The sequence below is a fragment of the Pseudonaja textilis genome, chromosome 15 (assembly GCF_049901715.1).
Source record: "Pseudonaja textilis isolate UNSWEBS1 chromosome 15, rPseTex1.2, whole genome shotgun sequence".
NCBI lineage: Eukaryota > Metazoa > Chordata > Lepidosauria > Squamata > Elapidae > Pseudonaja > Pseudonaja textilis.
The window spans coordinates 9,480,024-9,506,207 of record NC_142004.1 but is presented as its reverse complement, the minus strand read 5'-3'; the positions used below and the strand labels follow the sequence as shown (position 1 = coordinate 9,506,207).

The following is a 26,184-nucleotide window of genomic DNA, read 5'->3' as shown; positions in this document are numbered from 1 at the left end:
AAGAGGAGGTGGAGGAAGAAGAGGAGGAGGAAGAGGAAAAAGAGGAGGAGGAAGAGGAGGAAGAGGAGGAGGAGGAGGAAGAGGAGGTGGAGGAAGAAGAGGCAGAAGAGGAAAAAGAGGAGGAGGAAGAGGAGGAGGAGGGAGAGGAGGAGGAAGAGGAAAAAGAGGAGGAGGAAGAGGAGGAGGAGGGAGAGGAGGTGGAGGAAGAAGAGGAGGTGGAAGAAGAAAAAGAGGAGGAGGAAGAGGAGGAAGAGGAGGTGGAGGAAGAAGAGGAGGCGGAAGAGGAAAAAGAGGGGGAAGAGGAGGAGGAGGGGGAAGAGGAGGATCTGGTGGAAGAAATGGAGGAAAAGGGGAGATCCCAACAGTTGATAATGCTTAATGCATTCCGTGTCTTCCCTTCCCTCTCAGAATTCATGCCCAACTAGTAAACCTTCCATTCTCATTTGCTTCAAGCTACTCTTTCAATTTATTTCATCTTTGCTCTCTGAACCTTTCATTTCCAACAGGTTCAGCCTAATTCCAAGCAGGCTAAGCACCGGGTCAGCCTCGGCTGACTTTCATGTTATCAGGGTTGTACCTTGAAGCCTGAATGAATTCCGAAATGAATCCAATTCCTGGCTGGTTTAGCCTCAGCGGTTTATTTATCTCCGTTTCTATCAAAGGCGCCAGCTCACAAAGTCTAATTTATTTAAAAAAACAGAAAGAAAGAAAGAAAACCTTCTCAAATCAAGAGCTGGCAAAATAGTGCCGGGTCCCAGAAGTCCGTAATAATGGAAGAGCGGGAGGCTCTCGTCGAAGTCGAAGGGTGATCTTTGAAGACACACCAAACGATCAGGAAATAAAAGAAGATCAAAAAGCAGTCGCAACTGGCTCGTCTCTCGCCATGTGCCTGGAGATTTGAAACATGCTCACTGAATCAGCAAAGCACACTTGAGTGGGAGGTGAAGGACACCAAACTCAGGTGAATTATGCAAATAACAGACTTGGAAGGGACCTTGGAGGTCTTCTAGTCCAACCCCCTGCTTAGGCAGGAAGCCCTATACACCATTTCAGACAAATGGTTGTCCAATCTCTTCTTAAAAACTTCCCGTGTTGGAGCATTTACAACTTCTGGAGGCAGTTTGTTCCACTGGTTAATTGTTCTAACTGTCAGGAAATTCCTCCTTAGTTCCTGGTTGCTTCTCTCCTGGATTAGTTTCCACCCGTTGCTTCTTGTCCTGCCTTCAGGTGCTTTGGAGAAGAGCTTGACTCCCTCTTCTTTGGGGCAGCCCCTCAAATATTGGAACCCTGTTATCATGTCTCCCCTAGTCCTCCTTTTCATCCAACTAGACATACCCAATTCTGCAACCGTTCTTGTTCTTCGTATGTTTTAGCCTCCAGTCCCCTAATCCTCTTGGTTGCTCTTCTCTGCACTCACCCCTCCCCTCCGATTTGTGACTGTATGACTGTAACTTTTTGTCACTTGTATCCTTATGATTTATATTGACTGTTTCCTGGTACAATTTGATTGCTTATTGTACCCCATGACTATCATTAAATATTGTACATTATGATTCTTGACGAATATATCTTTTCTTTTTATGTACACTGAGAGCATTTGCACCAAGACAAATTCCTTGTGTGTCCAATCACACTTGGCCAATAAATAATTCTATTCTATTCTATTCTATTCTATTCTATTCTATTCTATTCTATTCTATTCCATTCTATTTTCTATTCTATTCTATTCTATTCTATTCTATTCTATTCTATATTCTCTTCTCTTCTCTCTTCTATTCTATATTCTCTTCTCTATTCTATTCTATTCTATTCTATTCTATTCTATTCTATTCTATTCTATTCTATTCTATTCTAGAGTCTCATCATATTTTTTACCTTGTGGCTTTGATCTCTGAAGACCAACTCCAGGCCTCAAGTGTCCAAAATTGGAATTTGCAGAGATAATCAAAGCTTTGATGAGTCCAACGAAAGAGTACAGGTGGTCCTTGACTTATAATAACCATTAATTTAGTGGCCGTTCAAAGTATTTGAGGTGCTTGTACAAAGACGAGGGGAGGGTCTCCAAAGGACCTTGAAGGCAGGACAAGAAGCAACGGGTGGGAACTAATCAAGGAGAGAAGCAACCTGGAACTAAGGAGGAATTTCCTGATGGCGAGAACAGTTAATCAGGGGAATGGGTTGCCTTCAGAAGTTGTAGGTGCTCTGGGGGCTTTGAAGAAGAGGTGACAGCCATTTGTCGGAAATGATGTAGGGTCTCCTGCCTGAGCAAGGAGTTGGATTAGAAAACCTCCAAGTTCCCTTCCAGCTCTGTCTCCTCCCCTCTCTTTTCTCCTCTCCTCTTTCTTTTCTCTTCTCCTTTCCTTTCTCCTTTCTTCTCCTCCTTTCTCCTCGCTCCTCTTCTTTCTTCTCCTCTCCTTTCTCCTCCTCCTTTCTCTTCTCTTCTCTTCCTTTCTCCTCTCCTCTCTCTTCTCTTCTCCTCTCTCCTCCTTTCTCCTCTCCTCTCTTCTTTCTTCTCCTTTCTCCTCTCCTCCTTTCTCCCCTCTCTTCTCTTCTCTCTTCTCCTCTCCTTTCTCCTCCTCCTTTCTCCTCTCCTCTCTTCTCCTTTCTCCTCCTTCCTCCTCTCCTCTCTTCTTTCTTCTCCTCTCCTTTCTCCTTTCTTCTCCTTTCTCCTCTCCTCCTTTCTCCTCTCTCCTCCCTTCCTTTCTCCTCACCTCTCTCTTCTTTTCTCTCCTCCTTTCTCCTCTCCCCTCTCTTCTCCTTTCTTCTCTTCCCTCCTCTCCTGTCTCCTTTCTTCCTTTCCCCTCCCCTGTCTCTTCTCTCCTTTCTCCTTTTCTCTCTCTCTTCTCCTCTTGTCTCTCTCCTCCTCCTCCTTTCTCCTCTCCTCTCCTCTCCCTTCTACTACCAACCATGGCAAACAGCGTCACACAACAGCCATTTGCAATATTCCCAGGAGGCTTCCAATGAGCAAATTAAGCAGGATTTGCTCAGCAACAAGGTTCACTTAAGAGCTGCAATTGATTCACTTAATAACTATGGCAAAAAGGATCATAGAATCGGGGGCGACTCACTTAACATCCAACCTGCTTTAGCAAAGGAAACTCTGGTCATAAGCTGCAGACTACCTCTACTGGATCTATCCCATTAAGGTGTGCGGAAGGGAAGGCGCAGCATTCAACGCGCCATGAGGTAGGGAAACAACCCACATTCTCCCACACAAGCACACTGAGAGGTGTGGGGATCCAGCCGCATCAAACCCATGAGTCAAAAAAACCTGCTACTCTCCCTCCTTTCAATGAGATGATTAGTTTCCACCCGTGGTGGTTTTATATCCGCTGTTGAAAGATTGATATTTTTTAATAACAGCCAGAAGACATGACTAATTGGACGACAGAAAGTGATGTAAAATAAATAAAACATCTTGGGCCCTTCATTAGGCAGCCTGATCCCCATGCTCCGGTTTTTTATCTTCAATTATTTTGAGCACTTTGGGCTACATGTGCGCCTTCACATATGTTCCAAGCATCACCCAGTTTTTGCTGGGGCTCACAAGCCAAACTACACCACAATCAGGCCAGGATAGGATAGGATAGGATAGGATAGAAGAGAAGAGAATAGAAGAGAAGAGAAGAGAAGAGAAGAGAAGAGAAGAGAAGAGAAGAGAAGAGAAGAGAAGATGAATTTATTGTCATTGTACTCAGAAACCTGAGAACAACGAAATAAGGAGAATAGAATAGAATTCTTTATTGGCCAAGTGTGATGGGGCACACAAGGAATTTGTCTTGGTGCATGTGCTCTCAGTGTACATAAAAGAAAAGATACATTCGTCAAGAGTCAAGAATCATACTGCTTGGATGGGAGACAGAATCACAGATTTGTACGCTGGACTAGAAAGTTGGGGTTGGGTGGGGGGAAAACCCTTCGAACGGTGAACAGGGCAAATTCTTTGTGCGTTGTTGCCAAGAACACTCCATAGATACATGGTAAAAGGTAAAGGTTCCCCTCGCACATCTGTGCTAGTCGTTTCCAGCTCTAGGGGTTGGTGCTCATCTCCGTTACAAAGCCGAAGAGCCAGCGCTCTCTGAAGATGTCTCTATGGTCATGTGGCCGGCAGGACTAAACGCTGAAGATACATGAAGGAACGCTGTTACCTTCCCACCAATGTGGTGCCTATTTTTCTACTTGCATTTTTAAAGTGCTTTTGAACTGCTAGATTGGCAGAAGCTGGGACAAGTAACGGGAGCTCACTCTGTTACGCGGCGCTAGGGATTCGAATTGCCGAACCGTTGACCTTTCTGATCGACAAGGTCAGCATCTTAGCCACTGAGCCACTGTATCCCTTATACATGGATAATAGATACATAGAGCTGAGCCCAACTTCAATACCAAAGACCCACAAACGTGTCAAAGGGAGCATTTGAACTGAACAGGACCTGGCTGAAGTAGCCACAGGTACTTATTGGGAATCAGACATGAAAGATCTGATCCACATGTGAAGGTCCAATTAAACAGATTTATTGCTATGTATTGGAATCTTCTCAACTGTCGGCACCTGCTAAGAACTAGATAAGAGTCCAAGGAATTCAAGAGAGGTTGGGCTGAGTCCACTTGTGACTACGTAAGGATTCTAGGCTGATGGCTCATTTGACTCCACCCCCAGGTTCTGCCACTCTTTCTCCTACAGCTTTATCACCTCTATTCAAGTATCAAAAAATCACCCGTGGGAAGTTTCAAACAGGTAGCCCTACAATAGCAATAGCCTTTAGACTTATATACTGCTTCACGGTGCTTTTACAGCCCTCTCTAAATGGTTTACAGAGCCGGCACATTGCCCCCAATAACCTGGGTCCTCATTTTTCTGACCTCAGAAGGATGAAAGGCTGAGTCAACCTTGAGCCTGTGCGACACAAACTACCAAACTGCAGGCAGCCAGTAGTACACAGGAGTAGCTTGCAGTACTGCATTCTAACCACTGCACCACCACGGCTCTTCATTCCTCAATGGAGAAATGAACTCCACATTTGCATCTGCCAGGCTGGATCCTGAATTTACCCAGGTTAAAAAATAAATAAATTCAGAATCCTTCATGCTACGAGTGTAACAGATTATGTCTATAAAGCGGGAGCTGGTGTGAGGGACTAGAACAAAGCCAGGAGAATGGAATCGCATTCCAAGGAGGGAGGATGAAACAAGAGATAGCACAATCCAAAGTGAGTCTGGAGGCAGAGGAAGAGATTTAAGATAGACACTTCCTAGAACAGAGGTGTCAAACATAAAGCCCATGGGCCACATCCAGCCTGTGATGTGGTCGGATCAGGCCTGCGGGGCCATCCTGGGAATATAAGGAGCCAGCCCACATCGCTTCAGCCCAGTCTACCCAATACAAAGAGGAAACATGCCAGCAATTTGGGGAATAGTGCCTAGTTGGCCACACCCACCCAGTCAACCATGCAACACCACCCCCACCCCAAGGTAAACCACAGCCCTGATGTGGCCCCTCAATAAAACTGAGTTTGACACCCCTGCCCTAGAATCTCCCAAGATCTATCCGTTAGGGTGAGATTAGTGAAAGTTTAGTCTGGCAAGATTCTGTCTACAGGGTCTGAGCAAGACATGAACTTTGGTCGGATAGTTCAGCGTTGTTCTTGAGCCAGGCCTGACCACAAGGCTCAAAAGCTCTCTCTAGCTGAAACAATTTGCATTCTTCTGCTTGCTTCCATTTTATTCCTTTTTTTATCCATTGCCTTATTACACAGCCCTGCTGAAAATTGCCCCTCTATTTTCTCGCGGCCATGCTCAAATGAAAGATATTTTACTTGTGCAATGCCTTTTAAAGAAGAGGGAGAAAGAAAGAGGGAGAGGAAGGGAGGGAGAGAAAGAGAGAGAGAGAGAGAGAGAGAATTCTTGTGGATGATGGCAAAGTAATGCTTGCATTTATTTAATGAGTTGGCCAAGTTACGTTGGTGAGTGCCCTATCTTTCACTGAACAATCTTTTATTCTGTTGTCAGCACATCTTCTTGATTTTCCTTCATTTGAAATCTAAGTACCACACAACCACCACCACCCGCACACACACACCCTCTGCCTTTTCAGTTTTGGCTGCCAAGAGCCTTCGGAGTGATAGAAAGTTTGCGTAACTGAGAAGGACACCACCAGAGGTTGTATTCAGCCAGTTCTGACCAGTTCTGGAGAACCAAGAGTGGAAATTCTGAGTAATTCGGAGAACCGGCAAATCCCGCCTCTGACCGGCCCCACCCCCATTGACTCTCCACCTCCCATTGAGTCCCAACTGATCAGCTGGGTCTCCTTTGGTTGCCCTGCCCAGGAGAATGGAGCTGGAAAGCAGGTTAGAGGGATGGGGAGGGAATGGAGATTTTGCAGCCACCTTCACAAGCCACCCTCACCAAGCTATGCCATGCCCACCAAGCCACGCCCACAGCACTGGAAGTAAAACAATTTGAATCCTACCCCTGTCCATCACCGTCCACGCCTTCTGTGGTCGAAATTAGACCACCAAGAGAAATTGGGAAGAAATTCCCAAGCAGGCTGGGAAATCGCGAAGACAACCAGAAGCCTCTTTGAGCAGGGAGGGTTGGAAAAGCTACACCAAAAATGCTCCAGGCATGAGAAATTGGAAAGGTGGAGTCTCACCTGAGAATCTCACAGGAGATTTTGGAAACGGCTGAAAGGCAGAGGAATAGACAAACCATTGAGATACACACCTTGCCAACTTCATCCAAGAAAGAAGGACTGTGCGCCTCCTGTGCTTTCGCAAGATTTTTCTTTTTTAAACACGACATCAATTCCCCCTTAAGTTTGAATGACAACTAACAAGATCCCATTCTCTTATTCGCTATTCATCTCTGACAAACTAGCCTAATCTGAGTTTATCCGCAATCAGTTCATGAAGGTCTCAGAAATCTGTAATCTTCAACAGGAAAGCCTGAAGGGTTGGTAGACAATGGCAGCCAGCCAAAGACTCAAATTGCCCTGAGCCAAAGGAAAGTTGGATGCATTATTAATACAGAAGCATTAAAAATCCAGCAGGGATTCTTTAATAGCCGGAGCTACATAGATTATCTCTATGGTTACATCAATATTTTCAGAGATATTTTCAAGAAACTCTAATTACATCCGATTTTGGATTGGTGGGGGTCTAATCAGGAATACAAACTATCCTACTCAGTGGTGGGATTCAAAAATTTTTTACTACCGGTTCTGTGGGTGTGGCATGGGGGGGCGTGGCTTGGTGGGAGTGGCAGGGGAAGGTTACTTCAAAACTCCATTTCTTCCCCACCCCACTAACCTGCTTTCCAGCTCCATTCTCCTGTGCAGGGCAACCAAAGGAGACCCAGCCAATCAGCTGGGCTCAATGAGAGGTGGAGAATAGATGGGGGTGGGGCCAGTCAGAGGTGGCATTTGCCGGTTCTCCGAACTACTCAAAATTTTCGCTCCCGGTTCACTAGAACCGGTCGGAAACTGCTGAAGACCACCATACAGTTCGACAGAGGAATGATTGAGTCTGTCATCTGCACCCCTATAACTGTCTGGTTTGGTTTTGCGACCCAACAGGACAGACACAGACTTCAGTGGGTAATTAGGATTGCAGAAAAAAAAACAATTGCTATCAACCTGCCTTCCATAGAGGACCTGTATCCTGCACGAGTCAAAAAGGGGGCTGTGAAAATATCTACAGACCCCTCACATCCTGGGCATAAACTGTTTCAACTCCTTCCCTCAAAACGATGCTATAGAGCCCTGCACACCAGAACAACTGGACACAAGGATGTGTTTTCCCCGAACGCCATCACTCTGCTAAAGAAATATTTCCCTCAATACTGTCCAACTATTTACCAAGTCTGCACTACTATTACTATTAATCTTCTCATCCTTCCTTTTACCCATCCCCTCCCACTTGTGACTGTATGACTGTAACTTTGTCGCTTGTATCCTTACGATTTTTATTGACTGTTTCCTAGTATGATTTGATTGCTTATTGTACACTATTACTATCATTAAGTGTTGTACTTTATGATTCTTGACTCTTGGTGAATGTATCTTTTCTTTTATATTATACTGAGAGCACTTGCACCAAGACAAATTCCTTGTGTGTCCAATCACACTTGGCCAATAAAGAATTCTATTCTATTCTATTCTATTCTATTCTATTCTAGTCTAGTCTAGTCTAGTCTAGTCTAGTCTAGTCTCTGATCCTACTATCTTCATAATGTAACTCCATAATTCATGGAAGCTGTTTGTAGGAAAGAAGTTGGATGTTCTACCACATCCTCCTTACCCTCCAAACAAAGCCAACACCATACATACATCTCCAGAAAGAAAGGGAAAGACAGTTCACCCATCTGTCCATCTGCTTACTGATCTGTCTGTCTGTCTGTCTGTCTGTCCAACAGCCACCCATCCATCTTCTAATCTCTTCCTGTCCATCAGTGGTCAGTCTTCCCATCAGTTGCCCACCTGTCTGACCGTTTGCCCGCCCGCCCATCTACCCTTCCACCCGTCCTTTCACCCACTTGTTCATCCATCATCTAAAGAAATAATTTGCTCAACACTGTCCAACTATTTACCAAGTCTGCATTACTATTACTATTAATCTTTAACCTGAGGTTGTGAAACACCCAATGGGATGGACCATCTAGGGTTTCCAACCGCTGGGTTTACAAAACTGAAGCAAAAAACTTAATCTTGGAAAGTTCTCTGGTCGTTGGGAAATTGGGTAGAATGTCAAGTTCAGAAGACTGCAAGAATCTCCTTGTCCCAAAGTTTGCTAGCTAGAATATGGATTGTATGCACAGCTGGGCTGCGCAAAGATTCAATTTACCCATTCAATTCCACCGCGGTCCAATTAAGTGGCTTTCAAATAAACCCCTATGAGCTCCCCTTGGCAGTTTAAAGCTGATGTTTTCACACTGAGATAGAATCCTGGTTTGAACTTGGAGTTGCCAGGGGATTCCCGGTCACCCAGTTGGCTTTCATGCCCAAGGTGGAACTAGATCTTACTGACTCTGTGCGATTGGGCCGAAATCACCCACCTGGCTTTGATGCCTAAAGAAGGACTAGAACTCACCGTCTCCTGGTGATTGGCCCAAAGTCACCCAGCCGGCTTTCATACCTAAGGCAGAACTAGAATTCACCATCTCCTGGTTCCTAGGCCAGAACCACCACACCAAACCGGTTATCCAACAGTTTCTAACTTTGCAAAGCTGGAAAGCTGATGCCAGTGTGTATACACACACACACACACACACACACATACACAAACACACACAGACTAATATTTCTTCAGTTCAAAGACAGTGATATTTTTCTATTTGCGTAACACCCAGCAGGGGAACACTAAGGGAAGACCTGTGAATACACAAACTGCACTTTTTTTAAAAAAAAAAGAAGAAGTCCTTTCACACCAGCTGGATAAAAAAAAAAACACATTTCTTAATCCAGATACATGAAATATTTCAAACCGACACTACGGTAGCCAGTCAGCTGCTAAAGGGAGAAAAAAACAACAACATTTGCTTACTGGCAAAGAAAATATTGACGTTCTTTGGAAAATATAGACGGCCTTTTTGGAGCCAAGAAGCCCCCCAAAAAGCCTTTGGCGGCAAGGAAAAACTTTGTCCACTGAGGACTAGTAGCATGCACAGGAGAAGCAGGGAAAGTTACCCTTATTCCCGCCCATGATTCATTCCATGGCACTGTCCCAAGGGGTGGGATTCAGCCAGTTTGGAGCAGTTCAGGCTAACTGGCCGTTCCAACGATTAGTTGGCCCCACCCATGGTAGACAGTCCTTCATTTTCGTGTTTTTCTCACCCGGGGCTGCAGCAGAACCAGAGGATTGGTACTCAGCCAATTCTGACCGGTTCTGGAGAACTGGTAGCGGGAATTTTGAGTAGTTCAGAGAACCTGCAAATGCCACCTCTGACTGGCCCCGCCGACCCCATCTCTCCTCTGCCTCCCATTGAGTCCCAACAGATTGGCTGGGTCTTCTTTGGTTGCCCTGCACAGGAGAAGGGAGCTGGAAAGCAGGTTAGTGGGTGTGGGGAGGGAATGGGGGTTTTGCAGTATATCCTTCCCCTGCCACGCCCACCAAGCCACGCCCACAGGACCGGTAGTAAAAAAAAAAGTGAATTCCACCACTAGAAGGAAGAGAGGAACGAAAGGGGAAGGAAGAGAAGAAGGAAGGGGAAGAAGAGAGGAACAGAAGAGGAAGGAAGAGAGGAAGGAAAGGGATAGAAGAAAGGAATGAAAGGGGAAGGAAGAGAGGAACAAAGGGAAGGAAGCAGAGGTGGGGATTCAGCCGGTTCTGACCAGTTCTGGAGAACCCATAGCAGAAATTTTGAGTAGTTTGGAGAACTGGCAAATCCCGCCTCTGACTGGCCCCGCCAACCCCATCTCTTCTCCGCCTCCCATTGAGTCCCAGCTGATTGGCTGGGTCTCCTTTGGTTGCCCTGCACAGGAGAACAGAGCTGGAAAGCAGGTTAGTGGGGTGGGGAGGGAATGGGGATTTTGCAGTATAGCCTTCCTCTGCCACGCCCACCAGGCCACGCCCGCCAAGCTATGCCCACAGATACACAGTTCTTATACACAGTTCCATTCTTTCTAATGCCATTCTCTTTATCATGACAACCCTGTGAGTTAGGTTAACCGGTAGTAAAAAAAAATTTGAATCCCACCACTAAGCAGAAGATAAGTTTTACAACTGAAATTGGGTGGTTTCCAAATGCCGTGCGCACATGCTCACGGAACCGGTTGTTATACCGGTTGAATCTCACTGCTGACTGTCTCTTCCACCCAATTCTCCCCTTACAAAATCCAACAACGATTCACACTTCCATTCTTATACACAGTTCCATTCCTTCTAATGCCGTCCTCTTTATCATGACAGCCCTGTGAGTTAGGTTAAGGCTAACCGATAAAGAGACTAGCCAAGGTCATCTGGTCAGCTCCTCCGTTCAGAGGGGCACTGGATCCCATGGAAGGCCAGCATTAAACTTGGCGACTTCTTCATTCCACCAAGAACCCTCCAGAACAGGGGTCTCCAATGTGGGCAACTTTAAGCCTGGCGGACTTCAACTCCTAGAATTCCCCCAAGTTGCCAATGTTAGCTGGCTGGGGAATTCTGGGAGTTGAAGTTCGCTTGGCTTAAAGTTGCCAGCGTTGGAGACCCTTGCTCCAGAACACTTCGGGCAAATCAAGAACCAATGGCAAATAACAGTTAAAACCTTGGCTTATGGCCACCGTGGGGCTGACATTTCCATCGCTAAGTGAGACATCAGTCAAGTGAGTTTTGATCCATCTTACGACCATTTCTTGCCACGGTGGTTAAGTGAATCAGCGCCGTTGATTCAGTTAACCATGGGGTTGTTAAATCGGGATTCCTTGTTGATGTTGATCATCAGAAGGTCACAAAAGTGGATGACGTGACCCTCTCCCCAGGATGCTGCAAAACCGTCATGAATGTGAACCAGTGGCCAAATTTGGATCACATGACCATGAAGGATGCTGCAATGGTCATAAGTGTGGAAAACAGTCCTAAGTCACATTTTTTCAGTGCCCTTGTAACTTCAAACTGTCACTAAACAAACCATTGTCATTCAAGGGCTACAGTCCTCGATGTCAACTCATAAAACATTCCTATGCCGGCTTTAGTAGTTGCCATAAAAAGAGGGGGGGAAGCGAAAGTAACATTCCAACTCTTCTCTTTAAAAGGTTGTAACTAAACTACCAGAGCTTTTGCCCGGGAATAGATTTGATTGGAGAATGTGATTGATGAAACCCAGCCTGTGAACATGCTCAGTTGGAGAATATGATTTATGACACACCCGGGGGGGGGAGCGGGGAAACAGGGTCACAGGGGACTGTAAATACGTATGCCAGAGTTGGCTTCATACAGGGCAGTGCCAGCATGTCATCTCCAATAAATCTTTCAAAGTTTTTTGAAGTTTGGCCCAAGGATCACGACTGAATTAGGGTGATTGCTGGAATCCTGACACTCAACTTACAATTCATTTACTGACCGTTTGAAATTACAACGTCACTGAAAAAAATGTGACCCATGACAGTTTTTCACACTTACAACCATTGCAGCCTCCCTGTAGTCAAAATTCAGGTGCATGGGAACTGACTCATATATATGACGGTCACAGTATCCCAGGGTCCCTTGGTCCCCTTTTGCGACCACTCTGACAATTGGAACCAAGGGGAAAGCCGGATTCAGTTAATGACTGTGTCACTAATTGAACAATGGCAGCGATCCACTTCACGACTGTGGCAAGAAAAGTCGGGAAAAGGGGGTGAAACTCACTTAGCAAATGCTTCAGATAACAACAGAACTGTTGGGCTCAATTGTGGTTTTAAATCAAGGATGACCTGTAAATCAAATCTGCTTTGGTTTTTTTTTTCCAGACTAAGCTTTTTACAACTCAGCTCCAGATAAATGTGAAAGAGGCCAAAACTTAAACATCAAATCAATCAATCAATAAATCTATCTATCTATCTATCTATCTATTTATCTATCTTATCTATCTATCAATTTAACTATGTATATCTAAATATCAATTTATCTCTCTATCTTATCCATCAATTTATCTATCTTATCTATCTATCTTATCTATCTATCATCTATCTCTCTATCTATCTCTATCTCTAAATATCTATTTATCTTATTTATCTATTTATCTATCTGTCATCTATCTACCTATATATCTATTGAATAGAGCTGGAAGGGACCTTGGAGATCTTCTAGTCCAGCCCCCTGCTCAAGCAGGAAAACCTATATTATTTCAGACAACTGACTGTTCAGTCTCCTGTCTGTCTGTGTCTATCTATCTATCCATCTGTCTATCCATCTATCTATCTATGTATCTACAGTATCTGTCTGTCTGTCTGTCTGTCTGTCTGTCTGTGTCTGTCTATCTATCTATCTATCTATCTATCTATCTATCTATCTATCTATCTATCTATCTATCTACAGTATCTATCTGTCTTCATCTATCCATCTATCTTCGCCTTACCTTTGGAGAGCACCATGGCCAGGCTGAAGAGCAGAAGCCAGAGAAACCGGATGATCTGAGTCGGCCAAAGGATCCCCATAGCGGGCTGAAGAGAAGTTAAAGCTTTGCCCTGAGAACTTTACAATGAGGACTAGCCACCTGTCCGGCCCTTTTTTCCCCTTCATCCCAGGGGGGGAAAGGAGAGAGATAAGTCATCTGCCGGTCTACCCCCCAAAAATATATATATAGAGGTGAGTATTTTGGTCCAAGTTAGATTTCAGGACTCTCTCTTGGGCGCTTTCAAAGAAAAGAAGACGACGACCCTTCAAAATATAGGAGTTTCTCTGCTGCCGACGGCTTGTATGTCGTTCAGGAAAAAAATCAGCGAAGGTTTTCCAGGGGAGAGTCGATCCGTAGCGAAGTCGGAAGGAGAAGCAACCCGAAGCTGCTGCGAGGAACGGAGCTCGGAGGCTGGGAAGAGGCGACGAAGAAGGCAAAGGCGGCCAGCAGAAAGGCGCCAGCCATGCCCGCCAACCCAGGATAGGGCGCAAAGGCGGTCCGTTTCACACGCCCAGCGCCGAGAGAGGAAGGCATCCGCTCGCCAAAAACCAAAACCAAAACAGATCTTCGAAACCTTTTTCAAATTGCTGCTGCTTCTTCTCCGCTTTTTTTTTGTCCCCCACCCACCTCCCCGGAAAGGTTGGCCGGGAAGGGGAAGGGGGCCACCAAGTCTTCTTTTTTATGGAGAGGGAGGGGGGGGGGGGAGAGAATCGATTAGAAGCGCTCAAGTTTGCCCACCGGAGGAAAAGAGGCCAGGGAAAACGATGCGCAAAGGGATGGAGAGAGAGAGACAGACAGCGCGCGCGAGAGAGAAGGAAGGTGAGGTCTGGCTCGCCACGGACTTGAATTCCCCTTTTGGGGAAGGGGTGGAAAAAACAACCCAAGCGAGCCGTAGGAATCCTGGGCTTGTGCGCTGAGAGGGAGGGGAGAAGAGGCGGGGAGGGGGGGGCGCAGAAGGAGGGATCGGGGGAGGGTTCCCCGAAAGGGAAAAAAAAATTGCCCGCTTTTCGGCGCCGCTTCCGACCGCTGCTTTGCTGGCAAAAGCTGGAGCGCGCCTAGCAGAGGCTGGGCTGACTCCGAGTCGCCTCCTCCTCTTCCTCCTCCTCCTCCTCCGTGGCGCGACGCCCCCTCTGCAGAAACTCAAGTTGTCGTCTGAACCTGGTTGGGTTTTGTTTTGGAGGGGTGGGTGGACAAAACCGGACCCACTCCCCGGCCTATGGAGAGAAGGTTGGCTGCCAGCTGGGAGGAGGAGGGATCCGAAGCCGCCTCCAGAAGAAAAGGGGTCAATGGGTCCCCCTTCCCGTCTCTACCCCCCCCACACACACACACCTCCAACTGTTTTCGAAGCCCCTTCGCGGACACTTAACCCCCCCGGCCAATCCGGGAGCTGCGGAGCAAGAGACAGGCGGGGGTGGGGGGCAGAGAAAACACCGCGCCTCTCCCCACTCGGGACGCCCAGACTTCAAAAGGAGCCCGACGGGGAGAGGCGGGATAAGCCCCGCCTCTTTCCCAGTAGAGCTCCGCCCTCTTCATCCCACCCTCCCCAAGGCGGACAGGCTCCACCTCCCCAAGGGATTCCCCGGAGTTGGGGAAATTAAAGGGGGTGGGAAGGCTGCAGGAGAGGGGAGGGTTCAAGGCGCTCCCGCAGGGCAGGGAGGACCGGAGCTTGGAGAGAGCCCCCTTCCCAGGGCTGAGCCCTCTCTGTCTCTTTCCCGACCCCTTGGAAAACTGCGGGGGGGGAGGAGGATTTGAGGAGGGGGGCTGCGCCTTACACCCGGGCCCGCTGCTAAACCCACGCCGTTGCAAAACAGATGTTCCAGCTTCGACACGAAAGAGAGAGAGAGAGAGAACCGCGTTTTTTTTCCAATCACTTGATGACTTCCGAGGATGACCTTTTTGTGTGTGTGTGTTTTGTTTTAACGCTTTTAATACTCGGAAGAAAAGGAGGAGATTCGCTTCTGCAGCCGCCACGTTCGCAACCTACAACCTATAACGCTGTAGTGCAGCCCGCGCTTGCAAAGCCGCCCAGAGGATCGCGCGCGCGCGAGAGAGAGAGAGAGACCTCGGCTGAGAGACGCCGCTCCGAATCCAGCCGCTTCTTCGCTTCTGCGACGCTCAAACCTTTCAGGATTAAAACAAAATAAAATAAAATAACCTCCGCGTTCGGATTTGCTGGGAGGCGGGAAGGGTGGGCGGGGATAGAGCCCAACCTTGCTGGAGGGTTTTTACGGATTAAGAGGCTGATCTACGCCTGGAATTGGCAGACTTTTTTGTTCTGCTCAAATCTAGTTGAATACTTTTGCTTGGAGGTGGGGGAATTGTTTTGCAGGGGGCAGCAAAGAAACAACAGGAGCAATCCGAAAGCAGGACTCTTTCATCTCACCACACATGGAAAGATTTAAACCACCGGTCAGTATCCTGGAGCAAGCCAAATTTAAAAAAAAAAAAATCAGGAAGGAATTCCTGGAAGCCGGGCATTCAGCCAAATTGGCCATCAACAGACCCGTAGAGATGAACCACGTTTATACGCCATTTGAAAAAGGCAAAAAAAAAGCTAAGAAAGAAACGAAGAGACCTGACAAGCGTCTTCTTCCGCAACCAACACCCAGATTTACATGAACAGAAACTAAGTTTTAACCTACTTAGAACTAAAGAGAAATTTCCTGACAGGGTGAACGTATTTTGGGCAGAGAGGACCGCTGGTTTGAAAGAGGGGAGTCAAAGTGGCCGTCGATGTCAAAATTGGACAGCCCTCTCTCAACAGAGGGAGAGGAATACAATATTATCTATCTCAAGGGTCTTCAAACTTGGCAAATTTAAGACTTGTGGACTTCCACTCCCAGAATTTCTGAGCTAACATGGACTGGAGGAGGAATTCTGGGAGTGGAAGTCCACAAGTCTTCAAGCGGTCAAGTCTGAAGACCCCCGATCTATCTCCAGTCTACAACCTAGGCCTTTCAGCCGTTCCAAGAAGGCTCCACACCCATTTGCACCACTCAGGTGACCCCGAGGACACAGATAAACCTCCAAGTGGCCTCAACAACTCCCTAAAAGAATGCAAACGACCAGTTGTCTGCAAGAAATGTAAATCCTTCCATTTCCCACCATCCAAATCAGAGCTGAAGAAGCTTCTTGGTTGAGAAGCAAAAAGTCTTCAAAGAAAACCCCCCCAAAATCCAGTTGCCTCTTGAAAAAAAGCACTTTTGGGGACAACCATGACCTAGATAACTGACAATCTCCATCAACATTGATCAAGGAGAGATCCAATCTAGAACCAAGGAGAACTTTTCTGACAGTTAGAACAGTTAATCAGTGGGACAGCTTGCTTTCGGAAGTTGTAGGTGCTCCGTCACTGGAGGTTTTCAAGAAAGGACTGGACAGCCACTTGTCCAGAGTAGTATAAGGTCTCCTGCTTGAGCAAGGGGGTGGACTAGAAGACCTCCAAGGTTCCTTCCAACTCTACAAGAACGTAGAATGAGATTACCTGGTCATGTTTCCTAACTGGTCTGCCTGTTAAGGTTGACTTCCAACTTTCACACCAGGAAGGGGGTCACTTCTGAGATGTTCCTCCTGCCACCCCACCTTCTCTGAGTTGAGACATCTATTACGCGCCCGTCCAGAAGCAATGATGAAGCTTCCCCTCACGTTCTAAGACCAAATTAAGCACAGATCTAAAGGCTTCAGAATCTCAATGGAGTCATTAACTAGCTGCGAAGGAAAATGTCAATGCCAAGAAAAAAAAACAAGAAAACAATTAGAGTGGGTGGAGAGCAGTAAACCAAGCATTGGGGGATTCCAAGAAGTTTTCTACTATCCCTTTAATTGGCTGGGAAAGGATTAAATAAGAAGAAATTGGGTTTGCCCTGAGATTTCACCCCCTTTTTAATTACAAATTGCCTAGATACTCAATGGGGCCTTTTGTTTACGTGAACAAACGCAGGCTATCTTGCCTGGATTTAACTTTTCTTGGACCAATCATTCTTCCCAGTAATCATATTTTCCTTGGCACAGGAGGAGGAGGAGGAGGAGGAGGAGGAGGAGGAGGAGGAGGAGGAGGAAGAGGAGGAGGAGGAGGAGGAGGAAGAAGAAGAAGAAGAAGAAGAAGAAGAAGAAGAAGAAGAAGAAGAAGAAGAAGAAGAAGAAGAAGAAGAAGAAGAAGAAGAAGAAGAAGAGGAGGTAAGAGTGAGGTGGAGGAAAAGGAGGAAGAGGAAGAAGGAGAATGGGAGAAGGAGAGAAGGAGAGGAGAAGGAGGAGGAGGAGGGAAAGGGGGAGGGGAGGAAGAAGAAGAGAAAAGAAGAGAAAGAAGAGGTAAGAGCGAAGTGGAGGAAAAGGAGGAAGAAGAAGGAGAATGGGAGAAGGAGAGAAGGAGAGGAAGTGGAGGAGGAGGAAATGAAGGAGGGGAAGAGGAGGAGGGGAGGAAGAAAAAGAGGATGAAGAAAAGAAGAGGAAGAAGAAGGAGAATAGGAGGAGAGAAGCAAAGGAAGTGGAGGAGGAAGAGGAGAAGGAGGAAGAGGGGAAGGAGAAGGAGAAGGAGGAGGAGGAAGAGGAACAGAAAGAAGAGGGAAGAGTGATGAGGAAGAAGGAGAGGAGGAAGAAAAGGAGGAAGAGGAAGAAGGAGAATGGGAGGAAGAGGAGGAGAGGAAGTGGAGGAGGAGGAGGAGGAAGAAGAGGGGAAGAGGAGGAAGGGAAGAAGAAGGAGGAGGAGGAGATTGTCTAACATTTGACATCACAGCACCGACACCTGCATAATCTCTTTCACCGAGACAATCAAACGTTTGCAATCGCGACACACAATAGATGAAGCCTGGCTGATTTGGAACAATGGTTTGCTGGCAGTTTGGCTAGACCGTGATCCAAACATCCAAAGTCAAAACAATACATTAGTTCTTTGAGTTTAATCCTCCACAACGGGAGCGATTGATAGATTGATAGATTAATAATAGAATCCACTTCCCTCCCCTGCCCGCCCGCAATCCTACTCCCTCCTTCCCCATTTTTGTTAGTTGGGGGTTGAGTATTTGTATTTTGATAGCATTTTATTAGTACTGCATAGGTTTTGTATGGTTTTCTCCTTTTCATGTCGTAAGCCACCCAGAGTTACCCTGAGGTCAGATGAGCAGCCAATAAATTAAAGAAAGAAAGGCAGAAACGTGTTATGGAGCGAACCCAATCAGCGCATCTTATCAAGCCTCCTTCTGAAGGGTTTTTGGAGAAGCGGCTCTCAGCTGCTCCCACTAGTACTTAAAGACTCACAAACCAATCAGAATCCAAAGAACTCTGTCCAATCAGGGACCAGGTGAAGGAGCCACACCTCTTTTGGGGGGGGGGAGTTGTTAAAGGGACCTTGCATGGCGTTAAACCCTTTTCCTCTCAAGGCTGGATTGACAAACCCCATTTGGCTCAGGGTTCAAGGGAGCCTGGTTTTTGAGGTCAGCACAAATGTTGTAAATTATGTGTAGGATGGCTTTTTTTTTGGAGTGGTGTGGTGGCCTCCCCTCTCAATCAGAAGGCTGTGAGTTCAATCCTAGGTAGCAGCAGACATTTCTCTCTCTGGGCATACAGAGAATATATCTGCTGAAGAAAACTCCGCATTGGCAACAAGAAGGGCATCCGGCCATTCAAACATCCTGCTAGCTCCGTTCAGTTGCTCAGACTCTACCCCGCAAGGGATTACGGGGCCGTTAAGTGAAGATGATGACGATGTATAGGATGGCTTTTTCACCCCCACTGTACACAGAGTTCCATCCTTCCCCATGTCAACCAGATATGCAACGGTACGTGGGAAAGATTTTGGGAGACAGAAAAATGAGAGGCTGCCTGGGGAATTTTCAAATGCCTTGCCTCCAGAAATCGTGGGCGCTTCCAACACTGCCTGTTTTTAAGAAGAGGCTAGACAATCACTTATCTGAAATGGTATAGGCTCTCCTGCTTGAGCAGGGGGCTGGACTAGAAGACCTCCAAGGTCCCTTCCAGCTCTATTCTATTCTACAAATAAATAAATAAGAGACCGCACAGCTTACAGTTGCCTAATGAATGGACAAAGAGGGGACCTTCCCTAGTTTATTCAGGCTGTAAAGGAGACAGAGGCAGATTTGTACTTTCAGACCTGCGTGGTTCTGTTTTAATGCAGCCTCAGGATAAAGTAAAGTTAGCTTATCTGGTCATGCTTCCTAACTGGTAAAGCTGGCCTCAGACTTGCAAACGAGGGAGGGTTCCCTTACTCTGCTTTACTCTGTGGCTAAGATGCTGAACTTATCGATCAGAAAGGTTGGCAGTTTGGCGGTTCGAATCCCTAGCGCCGCGTCACGGTGTGAGCTCCTGTCCCTCGTCCCAGCTTCTGCCAACCTAGCAGTTCAAAAGCACGTAAAAAAAATGCAAGTTGAAAAATAGGGAGCGCTTTGGTGGGAGGGTCACAAGGTACCGTGAGCCTTCGGCATTTAGTCATGCTGGCCGTGTGACCATGGAGACGTCTTTGGACAGCGCTGGCTCTTCGGCTTTGTAATGGAGATCAGCACTGCCCCCTAGAGCCGGAAATGACTAGAATGTAGGTGCAAGGGGATCCTGAGAGATATCCCATGCCTTCCCTCCTTCTGCGGGCTGAGGCATCTATTAAACACCAGTTGTCCAGTCCGTAGCTCTCCATCCAGCCTCCTGAGGTCCTTCTCACATACCACGAACTGGGAAACAGGGGTTGGGTGTTTCCCAAGGTCCATAAAGCCTAACCTTGAGCAGGATTGGGGGTGGCTTCTGTGCTCTTCGGCTGAACTGAAGAGATTTGTCATGCCACCTCTTACAATCCCCAAGACTATGGCAGGACTCCAATATCAGCATATTTCTCTCTCTCTCTCTCTCTTTCTCTCTCTTTCTTTTGCTTTCATCCAGAGTTTACGAGCTAGAGAAAGCCAGAACTCAACAGGATTAAAGAGGTCACCAGTTTGCGCTTGCTAAGAGAATCCCTTGGTAGCGAGTGTTAGCTTTAACAAGCAGATATTTGCAATCAGCCTATGACACAGCCTGCAGAGCTAATTGTGAACCGTGAGAAAAAGGAGAGACAAAGAGAAAGAGAGAGAGGTAGAGAGAGAGAGAGAGAGAGAGAGAAGTTGAGAGATGGAAAGAGAGAGGTTGAGAGAAAGAGATTGAGAAAGACAGAGTGAGAGGTTGAGAGACCGAAAGAAAGATTAAAAAAGAAAGAGAGAGGTTGAGAAAGGCAGAGAGAAAGAGTGGCTGAGAAATTGAGAGAAAGAGATTGAGAAAGAGATTGAAAGGGAGAGAGATTGAGTGAAAGATTGAGAAAGACACAGAGAGAAAGCGGTTGAGAGGTTGAGAAAAACAGAGGTTGAGAGATTGAAAGAGATTGAGAAAGAGAGAAAGGTTGAAAGATTAAAAGAGGGAGAGGTTGATAGCGATTGAGAAAGACACAGAGGTTCAGAGATTGAGAGAGAGAGATTGAGAAAGACAAAGAGATTCTGAGAGAGAGAGAGAAAAATAGTGAGAGTGAGAGTGGTAGAGGGATGGAGAGAGAGAGAGAGAGAGAGAGAGACAGAGCGGGGGGGCATAATCAAGTCCTTTCTGAAATGTGATTGCATTCCTATAGGTAGAGGAGAATTAATAAAATCCAATCAGGTTTACTTTCCAAAAGGCAAGCTGTGACTTGGAGAATCCGTTGAAAAGGTGCCTTTTCAGAAGTGTGTGAATCACACCTCTGTTGGATTTCAGCCGGGAAGTTGAATCGAAAAATAGCTGGCGCAGCGTTCCACACTCTGTACCGCAGCTGCTTTGAAAGAAACTGTAATGGGTTTTCCTTTTGATGGAGGACCCCAAATTCCCATCAATGCAGGTTGTGTTGTGGTTAGCCGGCAGCAGGTGCTGAGGAGAGCGAGGACTCAGATGAGGGGCCAGGACCATTAGGGAGTGGACTGCTGCCTTCAGAGATTGTGGGGGCCGGCAGCAGCGATGAGGAGGTTCCCGAGGAGCCTGTGCCAAGTGCGCGTAGGATTACTCACAGGAAAGAGCAGCTGCAACAGCATGGGTGACTCGGGAGTAAGGCTGCAAGGTAACGGCCCCTCCTTCAAGAAGATAAAAGCCAGCTGTGAAGCGAACCTTCTTTGCAGAAGGCAAAGTCGTTTTGAAACTCTAGCCTCGTGGACATTCCAGTATCCTGAGTTTGTATTTGAAGATTCTTGTATTGCAAATTATTTCTTGTCTGTTATCTTTTGGCAAGTCTCACACAGGCTTGTGCTTATCACAGCTAATGATTTTGCAGAAGCATTAAAAGATTTCTGTTCCCTTTGGATTGTGTTTGATTTGTTGGAAAAGGGCGTGGGTCAGAACAGGTTGCCAATGGGGGACCAGCAAATAGGTCGCAAAAAAATAATAATAATAATCACCGACTTGAGAACTCGCTGTCTTGACTATGTGTCATGAAGTCATTGCCAACTCTTAGCAACTGTACAGATGGATTTTCTCCCTGGTGATTTGTTCCTAACCTGACCTTAGGTCTTCCAACAGGGCTTCCATCACTGTTGTAATTGTGTCCATCCACCTCGCTGGTTGTCCTCTTCTTCCTTCCGCCATTCTCATCATCTGAACCTTCTCCACAGAGCTGGGTCTTCCTATAATATGTCCATGTTATGACTCCCCTTCAAAATTCAAACGAACAAAACAGTAAGCAGCCGTTTCACAATTAAATCAAACGGAAAGAAGTCTTACAAGATAACGGCTGGCAGAAACCACAACATAAATCTTTACTCTGTCCGGCAAACCAGTCCTGGCAATAAATCTCTAGTCTCAGAGCTCCTTGCTGTAACGTCCTCACTCAAATAGTCACTTTGTTCCTGGCAAATTGTACCAGCCCAGCTGTGTCCTTTTATACTCATTGAGGCAATGTGCTAATTTACTGACTCGCCCTCCTCCTCCGTTCCAGCTGAGTTTGCCTTCTCAACCGTCTTCTATTTTTTACATTTAACCACAAATTTTCCAAGTTCTCATCTCCACTAGAAGACTCTCTCAAAACTTCCCTGTCAGCCATTCCCAGCTGTTGATCAGATAAGGAACCAGAGGAGGTCAAAGGTCCTGACAATTCTAATACATCAGGTCTGTCGTCCCTTGTCACGTCCATCTCCTCATCCTGGTTATCAGTCCAATCACTAAGCCAGGCCGGCTCATATTTTTCTGCGATGACCTCCTCACTTGAACTCATATCAATCACAGGAGCTGAATCCAAGCCCGGAGCCACAACATGTCCATATGAGCTTTTCATTTGTGTCTCTGCCTTCAGAAGTTGTGGGAGCTTCATCGCTGGAGGATTTCAAAAACAGACTGGACTGGCATCTGTCAGAAATGGTGTAGGGTGGGGAGGCTGGACTAGATGACCTACAAGGTCCCTTCCAACTCTGTCAATCTGTTAACCTTCACCTCTAAGGATCAAAGGGGGTCCATGTTCTCATCCCACTTCCTCAAAGTCCCATTTTCACTTTGACAACACCTCTGCTTGCACCGTTGTGTCCTCTGTAGATTTCCCACAGCCTAAAAGCATGGCTTGTGTAGTGCAGATTGCCGGCATTGTTAAAACAGAGCACACACAAAAAAAACCCCACAATATCCCAAAGGCCACAGTCTTCCCTTATTGATGGTAGAGTTTCAGCGCCCTCTAGTGTGGCCTTTTTTTCCCTTCTTTTCCGCCACAGGGAATCTTAAATTGAGCTAACAAGTTGACTCTTCAAACTTTAGATTCAGTTGGAAAATGGATGGGATGGATCTGAATTCTGGTATCAATTTGGGCTTGGAAAACAATCCACTGGGGCTTTTGAAATGATCTGGGGAAACTGCTTTTTTGCATGCAGGGAAAAAGCTTGTCCACCCTCCAATTTTTAACAATCAATTTGGAGAACTGCAGAATAATGGCATAGAATACAGTGGGATCTTGGCCTTCCTTCCTTCCTTCCTTCCTTCCTTCCTTCCTTCCTTCCTTCATTCATTCATTCATTCATTCATTCATTCATTCCCTCCATCCCTCCCTATATTCCTTCCTTCCTCTATCTATTCCTTCCTTCCTTCCTCTATCCTCCCTCCCTCCCTATATTTTTCTTTCCTTCCCTTCCTTCCCTCCTCCCTCCCTCCATCTATTTCTTCTTCCTTTCCTTCTCTCTCTCCTTCCTTCCTTTCCCCTATTCCTTCCCTCTGTCCCTCCCTATATTCTTTCCTTTCTTCCTTCCTTCCTCCCTCCTTCCCAATATTCCTTCCATCTTTCCCTCTTTCCCTCCCTCTATTTCTTCTTTTCTTCTTCATTCCCTCCCTTGCTCCTTTCCTTCTCTCCTCCTCTTCCTCTTCCCCCTCCTTCTAAGACCCTCTCCCCTCCCTTCCTCCCTTCCTCTTCCACCTCCCAGCCAAGTTCAAACCTCAGATGGCTGGGACACCCCTAAAAAAAAGAGTTTTAACTACCTACCTACAACTGCATACATGTCTTCTGCAGGCTCAAAGAATGGCAAGAGCTATTCTTGGAGCCTGCATTTTACTATTCTACTATTTACTATTCTGCAATTCTATAGAGAAATTATTGAGTCTGTCATCTGCACCTCTATAGCTTTCTGGTTTGGCTCTGCAACTCAACAAGACAGACACAGACTTCAGAGGATAATTAGGACTGCAGAAAGAACGATTGCTACCCACCTGCCTTCCATGGAGGACCTGAATACCGCACGAGTCAAAAAGAGGGCTGTGAAAATATCTAGAGACCCTTCACATCCTGGACATATAAACTGTTTCAACTCCTACCCTCAAAACAACGTTACAGAGCCCTGCACACCAGAACAACTAGACACAAGGACATATTGACCTCACCCCATTCCTAAGAGGTTTCTAAGGGGCGTGCATAAGTGCACAATCGTGCCTACCGTCCCTATCCTATTGTCCCCATTTATTTGTACCTATTTCCTGTATTCATAGTCATGTTTATTCTTATACCTATTGTCTTGTAAGTGATTGACAAATCAAATAAATAAATAAGTTTTTTTCCCAGATTCCATCACTCTGCTGAACAACTAATTCCCACAAGGCTGTCCAACTACTTAGTAAGACTGTATTACTATTCTTCTTCTTATCCTTCCTATTACCTATCTCTTCCCACTTATGACTATAGCCATGTTGCTTGTATCCAGGGGTGGGATTCTATTCTATTCTATTCTATTCTATTCTATTCTATTCTATTCTATTCTATTTCTATTTCTATTTCTATTTCATTTCTATTCTATTTCTATTCTGTTCTGTTCTATTTCTATTCTATTCTATTCTATTCTATTCTATTCTATTCTATTCTATTCTATTCTATTCTATTTCTATTTCTATTCTATTCTATTTCTATTCTATTCTATTCTATTCTATTTCTATTCTATTCTATTCTATTCTATTCTATTCTATTCTATTCTATTCTATTTCTATTCTATTCTCATGTCATTCCCTGTTCTGTTCTGTTCTATTCTCATTTCATTCTCTTCTCTTCTCATTTCATTCCCTATTCTATTTTATTCCGTTCTGTTCTGTTCCATTATGGAAGTTGTAGTCCCAAACCTCCCGGAAGGAGCCAACTTGATTAGCTCTGATGACCCTTTCAGCCACGCTTCTCCTAATATGATCCCTACTATTGGCACAATTTTAATTGTTAGCTCCTTGAGGCAAGATTGCGGCTCTCCTCCTTTGATTTCCTCTTCTGTCAACAGTATGCAGACAGATCTAGGCTATGTAGATAGAGACACACATCCAGCCAAATGCCTGTTAATTCCTCTTCTCTGCAGGAAACACGAGACAGACGCTTGTTTGTTTTACATTTTCATATCACCGGAATACTAAATCCACATAGCAGGCCAGCTGAAAAGTTCCCGAATTTTACACAGCCGTTTCTTCTAAGCAAAATCTGAATACCAAATGCCTGTGTTTTCCCCCTCATAATGATCCTGTTTTTTCAAAAAAATTATTATTATTATTTTATTTCTTATTTGATGTGGATAAGCCTATGGCAGAAAGCTTTCAAGAATGTCTTACTCAAGAGCATCCATGTTTGTGTTTGGAGTATTGCAGTGTAAATTCAGCGCCAGAAAGGTAAACACAGATGGCTGAGGCTTCATTTAACTTCTTTATAAACACATAAAGTAAATTTTACAATATCAGTTGTAGATTTCTCCAACATGGAGCAAACATGTTACAGGTTCAGCAGGCAAGCAAGACACACAGCAGAGGAGAGAAGCATTTTCTCTTTCAATAGGCAGACTCAGAACTTAACAGAGCTGCAGAGCTACAGAGCTTAATATGGATTAGAGCCGTGCCTAGGCTACTTCCAGTTTCAGTTTCCTAACAGTCCTCATTGGTTGACTTAGTTGCTATGCCTATTCATTGGCTGACCTTGTTACCAAGCTCTATTCCAGTTCATGAATATACTCTGACAATTTGCAAGGAGGAACGTTATGTGGGGAAGACAACCCGATTTAATATTTTTTTGCCTTCTTTGGCCCCAAAGAGTTCCTATTTGTGTTTTTTCATCGCAGTCCTTGACTTACGACTGCAATGGAGCCCAAATTTTTCTCTTGCTAAGCGAGATGGTTGTGAAGTGGAGTTTTGTCCCATTTTGTGACCATTCTTGCCACTGTTGTTAAGTGAAGCACTGTGATTGTTAAAGTTAGTCACCTGGTTCTTAAGTGAATCTGGCTTACCTGGGGACTCGGCTGGTTGGAAAGTCGCAAAAGGGACTCCAGGGACACTACACGACCATCGTAAATACGAATCAGTTGCCAAGAGTCCCAGTTTTGATTGTGTGACCTACAGGACGCTGTCACAGCCCTGAGCCCCTTTCTAACCACTCTCATCGCAACTTCAAGCAGTCACTAAACAAACGGTTGACACTGAGGATGCCTGTATGGGAAATTGGCTTGCGATGAGTAAGTTTCAACCGCAGGTGAGTTAATCCTGGATTAGAAAGTGATAGATTCCTTATACTGAGTGTTGTGGCTGGCCAGCAGGTAGTATAGAGCTGGCAGCAGAATCAGACGGTGAGGAGGTTGGGCCAGTCCTGGAATCCAGAGAAGGTTCTGATGAGGGCTCTGCATCCGAGGCAGAGATGGGGCCAGG

The 26,184-nt window shown here is 45.9% G+C and overlaps 1 protein-coding gene across 1 annotated transcript in view; it reads right to left on the bottom strand.

Annotated features, from left to right (window-relative positions):
- Positions 1–13,622, bottom strand: part of LOC113446540 (transmembrane protein 132D-like) — a 224,075-nt gene extending 210,453 nt beyond the window's left edge. Inside the window, exon 1 of the mRNA XM_026716249.2 lies at positions 13,030–13,622. Within this exon, the coding sequence (XP_026572034.2) occupies positions 13,030–13,108 (79 nt within the window). The 5' untranslated portion in view covers positions 13,109–13,622. The remainder of the gene's footprint in view (positions 1–13,029) is intronic.
- Positions 13,623–26,184: the final 12,562 nt, after the last annotated feature.